This window comes from Arvicanthis niloticus, chromosome 2 (genome assembly GCF_011762505.2).
Source record: "Arvicanthis niloticus isolate mArvNil1 chromosome 2, mArvNil1.pat.X, whole genome shotgun sequence".
Lineage (NCBI taxonomy): Eukaryota > Metazoa > Chordata > Mammalia > Rodentia > Muridae > Arvicanthis > Arvicanthis niloticus.
The window spans coordinates 90,580,714-90,593,673 of NC_047659.1; the positions used below are offsets into that span (position 1 = coordinate 90,580,714).

The following is a 12,960-nucleotide window of genomic DNA, read 5'->3' on the forward strand; positions in this document are numbered from 1 at the left end:
TGTTCTGACTGTGCTTGTGAAGGTGGACAGAGGTAGCAACTCGACTGAGAAACAGGAGGCAGTGCAGCAGATGGGGCACAGCCTGTAAGTGACAAGGAGAGTGAGTGAAGCCTTGGCTTTGGAAGCCTAAGATCCGCGCAAGCCTGTTACTGGACGCCGCAGGGAAATCCCGGGCTGCCCCCTAGCGCCAACATGAGGAACTGCAGCAGGATCGACAGGGGCAGCTGCTCGGGGCCCAGAGCTGGCTCCACCCCAGCCGCCCCGAGTCTCCGACAACGCCTTCTCGTGGAGGCCCCAATGCCCAGGACTCCAATTAATACTAGCGTCTGAAAACCCGGAAACACGTCATAAGCACGCGTCAGGGGGCGGGAGTCAGCTGAGCTGCCTGGGCGAGGTTGTGATCACCTGGGATCTGCTAAGGGAAGCTTGTAGTCTCTTGGGACTGGAGCTGGGGTGCAAAACTGCGCCATATTCTAGTGGGGGGCTCCTCGATCGTCTCGTCTTATATAGAGAAAGCGAAAAGGGCCTCAGAATTTTTAAAAGGTTCTCAGGATCTGTCGGACGCTGGGGGAAGCACAACTTGCAAATCCAGGAGAACCGGGGTCCCAGTTGTGACCCCCAGGCCCCAGACCAAAGGCCCAGAGTTTGATTGCCATGGCGTCCATCCTGGATGAGTATGAGGACTCATTGTCCCGCTCGGCCGTCTTGCAAACTGGTTGTCCTAGCGTGGGCATCCCCCATTCTGGTAAGTTAGAAGAGGCCGTCTCTGCCCCTTTTTGTTATGCTAGCATTTACGGGGGAGGGAAACTCAAGAGCTTGCGGCGTGTTTAGAATCTCAGCCTCAGGCCTCTCTTGTCTTGCCCAGCTTGTCAGTGGTCTAAGTTTGAGAGAGCCACAGGAGCAGCCGCGTGATCTAGGCCCTACCACTAAGGTCCTTCAAAAGAGGGAACTTGGGCTCAGATAAGGAAGTACTTGTTACAACACTTGTCTACCGGGCTGCAGTTTGACTCTTGGGAGAACTGAAAATAGGTTCCAGCCTTCTCTTTGTGTCTGGTTCTATGAGGTTTTTAGTTTTGTGTGTGTGTGTGTGTGTGTGTGTGTGTGTGTGTGTTCCCACCAGACTTCGTCTGGAGGTAGCAGAGAAGTCGGAATGAGCACAGAACTTGGTGGAAAGTGAATGTTATAGGTGAAGGAGGTTCGATCCTAAAGGGGATTTTGTCATTGAACAGGAAAGATGGAGACGATTGGCCCGGGGTAAAGCTGGCTGCAGTTTAGAGTGTAGGAGAGCAGCGCAGGGTTACCGGTACTATGATGATATTGCATCGGACTAGAGAGAAAGCAACAGCAGCCTACGAACAGTACTGATAAGACCGGGTTCCCAGAACTCCCTGCTTTAGATGGAGACTCGCTGAGCCATACTGTGTGGACAAGGAGGAAGGGCCTTTAGTTCTCTTGGGATTGGTGGGCCAAAGACCAATAAGAGAGAATGCTGAAACCATCTTCCCTGTACCATCTCTTCCCCCACCCCCACCCCCCATTACTACTGGGAGTATGCACATCATGATACAACCTCCGCTCAGGCTCAGAGAACCAATCCCTTACTGCTGTTGCAAGTGTGAGAAGAGCCCAGGACCCTTCCTATAAAGACAACCAGAAAACTATTTCATGTTGAACTCTTCATGAACCGAGATCCTGTGGGTAGGAGTATACTTGGGAAATAGACGTATCAGCTAACACTGTGCTTTCTCTGGGTTGTCTGGGCTGCCCCACTCCCTTCTCTGGATGCCGATTTTTTTTTTTCCATTCCAAACCTGTAGGGTATGTAAATGCCCACCTGGAGAAGGAGGTGCCTATCTTCACAAAGCAGCGGATTGACTTCACCCCCTCCGAGCGCATCACCAGCCTTGTTGTCTCCTGCAATCAGCTCTGCATGAGCCTGGGCAAGGATACGCTGCTCCGGTAGTACATTTGGAGACTTTTGACTGACTAGGGTCTTTTTCCATACTTAGCAAGTGAAACAATAGCTTTTCAGGAGATACACTATTCCTTCCCAAAGAGAACCATTGTGGTTGAAGAGGGAGACATATGTTCAGATTCCAGCTATGCTGTTGATCTTGGTCTTCAATGAGTCAGCTCTTGTCTTTCAACAGTGAAAGGTGGTCTCAGCCCCTCCCCAGAGTTAGCCACACAGATCATTGGAACAGTCTGGAATCCTGGAGTATATCCACTAGCTGGCAAAAGTGTTGACAAAATTGTTTGTCATTTGGGATAAGCCATCTGGAATAAAACTGTGAGACAGACAGACAGACAGACACACACACACACACACACACGATTAAATAAGGTGAATATTTAAATTATGTTCTAGGTGTAGTAGTGCATACCTTTAACTCCCAACACTTGTCAGACAGAGGCAGGTGGATCTCTGTGAGTTTAAGGCCAGACTGATATACAGAGCTAGTTGCAGGTCAGCCAGGGCACAGAAAAACCCTGTCTTGAAATAAAACAAAATAAAACAAACAAACAAAAGAATTAAATGCTTTCAACCAATGAGGCATCTCTCCAGCCCCTTTACCTCCTTCTAACACTTGGGACTCAGGGATCAAACTCAGACATCAGGTGTGGTGCCAAGAGCCTTCACCTGCTCAATCATCTCACCAGCCCCAGAAATGTATTTAGACTTTGGGAGTGGAGGCAGCAGGATCAGAAATTCGGGATCACTCTAGGCTACACAGTAAGATCAAGGTCAGGTGGGTTTACATGAGACCCTACCACAAAAATAAACTAATAGGGGACAGAGAGAGCGCTCAGCAGTTACGAGCACTGGTTGCTCTTATGGAGGCCCTGAATTCAGTTTCCAGCACCCGCTTACAGCTATCTGTAACTCCTGTCCAGGGCAGCCACCTTCTTCTGACTTCCATGGATGGGTGCATGGATACATACATACATGCAGTCGAAACATTCATACACTAGGCCAGGCCGTGGTGGTGCATGCCTCTAATCACAGCATTTGGGAGGCAGAGGCAGGAAGAACTTTGTGATTTTGAGGCTAGTGAGTTCCAGAACAGCCAAGGCTACACAGAGAGACTCTGTGTCAAAACAAAAGAAAAAAGATAAAATAGTAATAACAAGACGCTTTAGTTGTTTATCTGAACCAGGATCTTTGTTCTCACTAGGTAAGCACTCCCACGTGTACACATCTCCCTCACAGTGGTCTTTGTGTTATGTTTTGTTTTGGAAATAGGGTCTCCTGTAGCTCATGGCTGTAACTCCCTAACCAACCAGCTACACCACTCAACTACTAGAGCTACAGATGTGTAGACATTATTAAAACCCATCAGATTGGCAAAATTCAAATCTAGTAATAAACAGTGCTGGCAAAAGTACAGGGAAATGGGCTGCCATGCCAGGCACACTGAGGTCCTGGGTTTTAATTCCAGCATCAGAAGTATGATTAAAAAGAATAAACGACTGCCATTTATGGTGGCACACACCTGCAAAACTTTTGAAAAGTTAAGCTGGCAGTGTCTTAAGATTTAAAACATCCAGACTGGTACAATGATTTACTGGATACGGGGCCTGCACCCAGTCTGACTGCTAAGTTACATTCCTCAGACCCTTAGACCCACATGGTAGAAGGTTAAAACTGGTTCCTGCAAGTTGCCCTCTGCCCTCAACTCATATACAATGGCACATGTGTCTACACACACACACACACAGACACACACAATTTTTTTTTGTAACTAACTGGGTGGTGGTGGTGTGTGTCTTTAACCCTGGCACTTTACCCACTGAGCTAACTCCCTGGACCTCTCTTGGAAAGCAACCTCAAAGGAAGCCATCCATTACTGAAACAAGACACCTTTCAAAGTTGCAGTGAAGACTGAGATGCCAGGTTAAACTGGGGCTTGCTAATTAGTAACTATCAACCCCCTGTTCTTGTTCCCTCTGACCTCAGCACTTGAGGTCAGCCTGTGTGTCTTCCTAGGACTTCACTGTGGTTCTCAGAGTGGAGTAGGGGACTTCCTAGAGCTAAGCATTCTTTGTAATACTTACTTTATTATTTTCTTTTCTTTCTTTTTTTTTTTTTTTTTTTTTTTTTTTTGGTTTTTCAAGACAGGGTTTCTCTGTGTAGTCCTGGCTGTCCTGGAACTCACTCTGTAGACCAGGCTGGCCTCGAACTCAGAAATCCTCCTGCCTCTGCCTCCCAAGTGCTGGGATTAAAGGCGTGCGCCACCACCGCCTGGTACTTTATTATTTTCTAAATGGTCCATGTGTGTTAATACATGCAGGCGAGTATAGGCTCCAGTGCAGGCCAGGGGCATCAGATCTGCTGGGGTCAGCTTGGGCAGTCGGGAGTCACACAACATGGCTGCTGGGAATTGAACTCTTGTCTTCTGCCAGAACAGTGCGTGCTCTTGACTGATGAGCCATTTCTCCAGATCATGCTGAGGGTTCTTAATAAAGTTTACAGTTCTGGAGATTGTATTAAGAATTTGGGGGTTGGAGAGATGGCTTAGTGGTTAGAAGTCTCACTGCTCTTTCAGAGGACCGAAGTTCTATTCCTGAACTCATATTGAGCCTGTGACCCCAACTCCAGGAAACCTGACTCCTCCCTCTGCCCTTTGCAGGCACTGCCCATGTGTGGCATGCATTCACATAAAGATATGTACATAAATAAAAATAAATCTCTATGTATCTATGCAAACTTAGACTTTCAAGTTTGTGATCTAAAAAGGAACTTCACAAGTGACAGAGAGATGGCTCAGTGCCTAAGAGTACATACATTCATGGCAGCCAACAACTGTCTGTAACTTCAATTCCTGGGGATCCAGTTCCCTCCTCTGACTTCCGTGGGTTCCTGCACACACAGGATACACTTACATGCATTCATGGACAACTCATATACTATATACATAAATATAGATATATAGATTTTTTTTTTTAAAGATGGACTTCTCTTGAGAGTGACACTGTAATTCTTGCCCTTACAGCATTGACTTGGGCAAGGCAAGTGAACCCAACCGTGTGGAGCTGGGGCGCAAGGATGATGCCAAAGTCCACAAGATGTTCCTGGACCATACTGGTAAGTGGCGTTGGAGATCTGAGGAGGCTTCCTGTGAGAATTCACTGCCTACATGGGTGGGATCTGAACAGGGAGGGAGAAGCAAGATCCACTCAGGTGCCATTTCCTGTCCACTCCAGGCTCTCATCTGCTGGTTGCTCTGAGTAGCACTGAGGTCCTTTACATGAACCGCAATGGACAGAAGGCCCGGCCGCTGGCTCGCTGGAAGGGACAGCTGGTGGAGAGTGTGGGTTGGAACAAAGCCCTGGGCAATGAGAGCAGCACCGGCCCCATCCTGGTCGGCACAGCTCAAGGACAGATCTTTGAAGCAGAGCTCTCAGCTAGTGAAGGCGGCCTCTTCGGCCCTGCCCCGGACCTCTACTTCCGTCCACTGTACGTGTTAAATGAAGAAGGGGGTCCAGCACCTGTGTGCTCCCTTGAGGCTGAGCGTGGCCCTGACGGACGAGGCTTTGTCATTGCCACTACTCGGCAGCGCCTCTTCCAGTTCATAGGCCGAGCAGTAGAAGACGCTGAAGCCCAGGGCTTCTCGGGGCTCTTTGCTGCCTATACAGACCACCCACCCCCGTTCCGTGAGTTTCCTAGCAACTTGGGGTATAGTGAGTTGGCTTTCTATACCCCTAAGTTACGCTCTGCACCTCGCGCCTTCGCCTGGATGATGGGAGATGGCGTGCTGTATGGCTCACTGGACTGCGGGCGTCCTGACTCCTTGCTGAGTGAGGAGCGAGTGTGGGAATACCCAGCGGGGGTTGGTCCTGGGGCCAATCCACCCTTAGCCATCGTCCTGACCCAGTTCCATTTTCTACTGCTGCTGGCAGACCGGGTAGAGGCTGTGTGCACACTAACAGGGCAGGTGGTGCTACGGGATCACTTCCTGGAGAAGTTTGGACCACTGAGGCACATGGTGAAAGACTCGTCCACAGGTCACCTATGGGCCTACACTGAGCGAGCAGTCTTCCGCTACCATGTGCAGCGCGAGGCTCGGGATGTCTGGCGCACCTACCTGGACATGAACCGCTTTGACCTGGCCAAAGAGTATTGTCGAGAGCGGCCTGATTGCCTGGACACGGTCCTGGCCAGAGAGGCTGACTTCTGCTTTCGCCAGCATCGGTACCTGGAGAGCGCCCGCTGCTATGCTCTGACCCAGAGCTATTTTGAGGAGATTGCCCTCAAGTTTTTGGAGGCCCGGCAAGAAGAGGCGCTGGCCGAGTTTCTGCAGCGGAAACTGGCTGGCTTGAAGCCAACTGAGCGTACCCAGGCCACGCTGCTGACCACTTGGCTGACAGAACTATACCTGAGCCGGCTTGGCGCTCTGCAGGGTGATCCAGATGCTTTGAGTCTCTACCGGGATACACGGGAGTGCTTCCGTAACTTTCTCAGTAGCCCCCGGCACAAAGAATGGCTTTTTGCCAGCCGCGCCTCTATTCATGAGCTGCTCGCCAGTCATGGGGACACAGAGCATATGGTGTATTTTGCAGTGATCATGCAGGACTATGAACGGGTGGTCGCATACCACTGCCAGCATGAGGCCTATGAGGAGGCCCTGGCTGTGCTTGCCCGCCACAGGGACCCCCAGCTCTTCTACAAATTCTCACCCGTGCTCATCCGACACATCCCCCGCCAGCTAGTTGATGCCTGGATTGAGATGGGCAGCCGGCTGGATGCTCGGCAGCTCATTCCTGCCCTGGTGAACTACAGCCAGGGTGGCGAGGCTCAGCAGGTGAGCCAAGCCATCCGCTATATGGAATTCTGCGTGAATGTGCTTGGTGAGACAGAGCAGGCCATTCACAACTACCTGCTGTCACTGTATGCCCGAGGACAGCCAGCCTCACTGCTGGCCTACCTGGAACAAGCTGGGGCCAGTCCGCACCGCGTACATTATGATCTCAAATACGCACTTCGACTCTGTGCTGAGCACGGCCACCACCGCGCCTGTGTCCATGTCTACAAGGTGTTGGAGTTGTATGAGGAGGCCGTGGACCTGGCCCTGCAGGTAAATCTTGACCTTATCCAAGAGAGGGACCCGGAGAGGAGTGACTTAAAGAGCCTGAAAGCTTCGGGGGTGGGGGGGTGGGGAATGGGGGTGGGGGCTTAGGTAAGGCTAGCACCTGCTGGCTTCCTGTAGAGAGCAGTGATGTAGGGGTCAAAACCTCAGAGGTGCATGCTCATTGCCTGTAATCCCTGCACTTGGGCGCTTACGGCAGAAAGGTGAGGGCTTGAGGCCAGTTTAGGCTACAAAGTGAGTCCCTGTCTCTAAAAACGGAAAACAAAACAAAGTTAGCAGGAGAGGGAAAAAAAGAGCACAAAACTAAAACACTGGCATTTGCATTCTGGCTTTGCCAGCTTGCTGTGTGATTTGGGGCTGGTTTCTGTACCTCTCTGAGCCTTAGATTATCCATTAAATGAGGGTAATGAGCCAGCATGACGGGTTGGCAGCTAGAAGCACTTGTACAAGCCCGAAGCCCGACAAGCTAAGTCCTAACCCCGGAGCTGATGGTGGAAGGAGAGGACTGCCGCAAATTGTCCCCTGACCTGCACGCTGCACTCCGATGCACACACCTACCTGTCCCTCATAATTATAATAGAAAAATAATTACAAAAGAATTTGTGAGGGTAATGTTGAGTATTTTTATCTTATAATATGAATTAGTACTGTGTAAGTAAAACATTCAGGAGCTGATGATAGTGGCTACACAGTGAGCTCTAGGCCAGCCTGGGCTACATAGTGAGATGCTGTCAAAAAAAAAAAAATCAACAGGGTTGGAGATATGGTTCAGAGGTTAAGCACAGTTGCTACTCTTGCAGAACCTGGGTTCGATTCCCAGCACTCACATGGTGGTTCACAAATATCTATAACTAGTTCAAGAAGATCTGATGGCCTCTCCTGGCCTTCATAGGTACCAATAAATAAAATAAAACAAGCACACAAAACAGTGACTGATCGAGATGTTAGCAGAGGGAGAAGATGCTAAGTTACACCTCTCAAATCATGAATGATCGCAGAAAAGAAATATTTGCTTATTCATTGGTGTGTGTGCTGTATGTGCACAGTGGGCAGACACATGAGTGGAAGCCAGAGGGGGGCATGTGCTGTCCTCAGCTGTCACTCTCTGCCTTATCCCTTTGAGGCATGGTCTCTCTTAGAACTTGGAGGGTCTGGGATTTGGTTCACTGATGGCCCTCAAGCCCCACTGATCCTCCTGTCTCCACTCTGGGGTTACAGGTCTGTCTGTGTAAGACCACGTTATGTGGTTGTTGGGATCTGAACTGATGACATACAACAAGTGTGCTTAACCACAGAGCCATATTCCCAGCCCTGTGTGTGTTTTTGAAACAGGGGCTCACTCGGTGTGGACCCTAAACTGATCTGGAAATCACTATGTAGCCCAGACTGGCCTTAGGCTGAGCCTTAACCCAGGATTTAGAACAATGCTCCAAGAGCTCAAATAGCTCCCTCTGACTTGTTTTAGTTCTGGTCTGCCAGAGCCAGGCTGGCTTTAAGCTGGCCAGCATCCCTGTTCCACCTCCTGAGTGCCAGGATTAAGGGCTGTGCACCACTGTGCTTTAGGCATTACAGGCTGGTCTTCTTACATTCACTAAAATTGGAGGGCCTGCCACCAAAATAGCCTTTCCCTAGCTGTGACGGGCAGACCGATACAGGGTTCTGCTGTGCCTCCTCTACCCGGAGTGCAGAAAATTCTGCTTGGGCCTCTCCTCGGACCTGGTGTTCCGTGGCCGACTATCTTTCCAGTAGTCTGATCCTAGATGGAGCATAACTTGACCCTGACACCTGTGGTTTCCCCACAGGTGGATGTGGACCTGGCCAAGCAGTGCGCGGACTTGCCAGAGGAGGATGAAGAACTTCGGAAGAAACTATGGCTCAAGATCGCTCGGCATGTGGTACAGGAGGAGGAAGACGTACAGACAGCCATGGCCTGCTTGGCCAGCTGCCCCTTGCTCAAGATTGAGGATGTGCTGCCCTTCTTTCCCGACTTTGTCACAATCGACCATTTCAAGGAGGCAATCTGTAGTTCACTTAAGGCCTACAACCACCATATCCAGGAGCTGCAGCGCGAGATGGAAGAAGCCACAGCCAGTGCCCAGCGGATCCGACGAGACTTGCAGGAGCTTCGAGGACGTTACGGCACTGTGGAGCCCCAGGACAAATGCTCCACCTGTGACTTCCCTTTGCTCAACCGGCCCTTTTACCTGTTTCTCTGTGGCCACATGTTTCACACCGACTGTCTCCTGCAGGCCGTGGAGCCCAGCCTTCCTGCCTATAAGCAGGCCAGGCTTGAGGAGCTGCAGCGCAAGCTTGGGGCTGCACCTCCTCCGACCAAAGGCTCCGTGAAGGCCAAGGAGGCGGAGGCTGGGGCTGCAGCTGTGGGGCCCAGCCGGGAGCAGCTCAAGGCTGACCTGGACGAGCTGGTGGCAGCTGAGTGTGTATACTGCGGGGAGCTGATGATTCGCTCTATTGACCGGCCCTTCATTGACACCCAGCACTATCTGGAGGAACACCTCAGCTGGCTATAGGAGGTGTCCCTGTGTGGGTGGACAGACAGGGATACAGCTACCAGACCCTCCTGAAAAGGCCATGCCCCATGTGTTCAGTCCTTGAGATTCCAGGTCTGTGACTGTGAGGGGTGGCAGCCAAGCTTCTGCCCCAAGGTCTCAGGTGTGACCGTGTCCTGTGTCCTGCCAGCTGTGCTTCAGACCTGTCTTAGAGCTGTTCATTCATCCCCCGGCAGCCTGGGGGGGTGGGGGTGGTGAGATCAGCCATGATCCTTTAACCACTACATCTAACGTTCCTCTTGTCAGAGCATGCTCACCTGGACTGAGCAGCCCCGTCTTCCTCCTTCCGTCACATGACAGCCTCTGGACCTCCAGCTTGCCCTCTTCTGCCCCAGCTAGGCAGCCCAGGATCGAGCAGGCAGCCCTCGTGATCCTAGGCGCTTGTGGAGAGGGTGGCACTAAGGGTAGGCATGTGGAGATGCTAATGTGACCCTGGGGCTCCAGTGTCTGAGTGCCCTGAGGCTGAGGGCACACCAAGGACAAGGGGAAATAGCCACAAATGGAGAGCATTAAATTGCGCTACAGTGATGACTGTGGACTTGATGGCTTTGTGTTGATGCTGAAGCTAATGGGATATAATCCCAAGAAGGGATGGAATGCCACAGAAGGCTGCCTGCATCAGGTGTGCTGCCATAGAGCAGCCTAGTCTACGTAGTAAGTTCTAGGCCAGCCAAGGCTACATAGTGTGACCCTGTCTAAAAAAAACAAAAACAAACAAACAAAAAAAAAAACGGGGAGGGGGTCTAGGGTCCTGCAAGCCCTTAAGCCTTAGCACAGGGTCCTTCGTCTGGGAGGAGACAGGACAATCAGGTTTTACTTGTTTCTTTCCTTCTAGCCTCTGACTGGAATACTTAAGAGATGACAGTCCCTCCCCTAAATCCTGGAACTGTTCTCTCATCTCACTGGCAGGTGGCGCTGCTGCTCACCGAATTCATCCAATTTTGGCACCTTGGGGCACAAACTCTCACACTAACTAGTCTTACTACTGCTTCCTTGGCCATTCCCTTCCTAGTTGCAAGAATTTTCTAGAAGTCCACATTGCCTGGTCAGGATTCTAAGCCCTTAATTCTTTCTCCAAGTGTTTTTTATTAGCATATGTTATATATAACAACATATGGGTTTCTTGGGTTATGCTTCCTCTCCCTGTCTCCCACTGGCCCCCTTCCTCCTCCTCACTAGTCTTCCTTGCTCCCACTGTCATGTCTGTGTTGTGTGCAGGCATGCTTATGAGTGGGTGTGGTTCTATGCCCGCCTCACTGAGTTTAGTTAGGGTCGGTTACAGGAAAACAGGCACCTTACCAGTGTTTGCACCACTACAGAAATAAGGAAACGCCTCTTCCTCCCCATCAACCCTTAACTGAGCATAAGTCCTTCCATGCCAGTGTAAACAGACTGGGCCAGCCGTGCGCAGACCCTGTACAGGTAACTACAGCTGCTCTGAGTTCCAGCGCCCAGGACGCAGGGTGCCAGGCACTACCTTTCCTCCTGCTTTCTTTCTGCCTCTTCTATAGAGTTCCCTGAAGTTTGGAGGAGGTGTGGCCCGATCCTCATTTATAGCTGTAAGTCCCTTGTTCTCTCCAGAGGCTCTTACACAGTCTGTATTTTGCTTGCCCTTCTGATAGACTGGATCTCTGTCAGCCTGGGCCTGGCTTTGCTGTAGGCACTATCAAGCTCTGTGGCATTTGATCTGTTTTCTTATTGTGTTCCTATGATTGCCTTTCCTCCCCAAGACAACACTTTCTTAGTTTTAGTTGGGGCCAGAAGCTACATCTGGGACATCCTGGAGTCAGGCCTTCTGAACACAGCCTTTGCCCTCTGGACAGGTGTTCATAGTGCATTGTCTGACTTGATTGATATGAATCTATCAGCTGGCCCAGAATGCACCAACATAATTGAGTGTTCCTGTCCCTCTGCAGGAGATCAGCTGATCTAGCTTATAAATGTCCCTTTTCTCCTCCAACGTAATCCTGTCTCAGAAATGTCATCTGGTTCTTATCGTATTCGGCCCTGCCAAGTTCCCTAAACCCCTAGAGCAGTAAGATCTCCCATGGTCTCTGAAGACCCTGTCTTCCAGAAGCAAGGGTAGGAGCAGGTGGGGAGAGGTACTACCCTCTGTCTAGTGCCTATCCTAATCCTATTCTCTCAAGAAAGATTTGGAGAAATTTCTTGTATCTCTTCTCCATGTGGCTTCAGGCCCCTTCACACTTAGATAAGACAGGAGGTACTGCGGTCAATGTGGTATTGAGTATAAAACCTTGGTCTCCCACCAAATTGCTTGCTTGCTTGTGGTTTAGATAAAACAGCTTGGAACTGCTGTCTTTGTACATAATGGGGGCCTAATACATGTTAGTTAAACAAACACTGCCCTATTGGTCCCTTCTCCCAGAGGGTTTGGCTCAAGCAGCCTGGGACGCCCCTGCCCCTTCTGTCTTATACTAAATAGCCCATCTGGTCCTAGGCTGCTTCCTCTTTCCTGGGAAAAGGCCCCAGTCTTCCCTGGCACTGATAGAATGGGGTTCCGGTGAGTCAGGGCAACGGGAAGCCACAGCTCTTAGATCCCTGGAAACCAAGCAAGACTTGGAATAGAGAGCAGAGAGAAGGCCCTTGGGGCTCTGGCCCTAAGCCTGGGGAGGGGCCAAAGGAGGAGGGGGAGGGAGCAGTTGTGTAGGCAGGGGCCAAGATGAATGAGCTGCCTCTGGAGCCTGGAAATAGGAGGTCACTGGAAATAGGAGGAGGGGCCACAGGCAGTGACGCTGAGACTAGGGCAGGAGGCCTGTAAACAAGGAAGCCACCTGGGGGAGATTGAGGGCGGCCTCTGGTCCTGGGGAGCAGGTGCTTCCTGAGGCCCGCCCTTGACAGGGCCCTAGGGGCCGCCTCACCAGTTGCCCTCGGGCACTAGGGGGCACTGTGGACTGGCGTCCGCACTGAAGTGCTCTCCACCAGCGCTCCTAAGGGGTGTGGCCAGCGGAGGGTGTGCCCAGCCAGAGACCTAGCACCCTCCCCGTCCCCCACAGCTGCCCTCCCTCCTATCCCCAAAGTGCACTGGCCAAGGGCACTAGCACAGACACCGAAGGAGCAGGGCTCAGCCTGGGTGTGAGCTCATTTCTCCGCGGATACCAATTCCTGCCCCTCCTCTCTAAGGCTCAGGTCTCAGGCCAGGGCCTGGCACCAACTCTGTTGGTTGGGAGGGGGCTCCGAAGCCACCAAGCTCCTTGGCTGGCCTTGGTGTTGCCCCCCCCCCCCCATCCCCTGGCGCCAGAGAAACAAAAGATTAGGGGCCCAGAGGGACTTATCTGGCCCCACCA

General features: G+C 51.3%; 1 protein-coding gene across 1 annotated transcript; it reads left to right on the forward strand.

Moving 5' to 3' along the window:
• The first annotated feature begins 360 nt into the window (after positions 1 to 360).
• On the forward strand, positions 361 to 10,183 carry Vps18 (VPS18 core subunit of CORVET and HOPS complexes). The gene is made up of 5 exons (XM_034495463.2): positions 361 to 745; positions 1,818 to 1,959; positions 4,995 to 5,086; positions 5,206 to 7,076; positions 8,891 to 10,183. The coding sequence occupies exons 1-5, from the start codon at positions 655 to 657 to the stop codon at positions 9,614 to 9,616; spliced, it is 2,922 nt and encodes a 973-aa protein (XP_034351354.1). The 5' UTR covers positions 361 to 654; the 3' UTR covers positions 9,617 to 10,183.
• Positions 10,184 to 12,960: the final 2,777 nt, after the last annotated feature.

Coding starts and splice junctions, on each gene's coding strand:
- Vps18 (XM_034495463.2), top strand. CDS start 655: ATGGCGTCCATCCTGGATGAGTATGAGGACTCATTGTCCCGCTCGGCC. Junction 1,960..4,994: donor GGCAAGGATACGCTGCTCCG/GTAGTACATTTG, acceptor TTGCCCTTACAG/CATTGACTTGGGCAAGGCAA. Junction 5,087..5,205: donor GATGTTCCTGGACCATACTG/GTAAGTGGCGTT, acceptor TGTCCACTCCAG/GCTCTCATCTGCTGGTTGCT.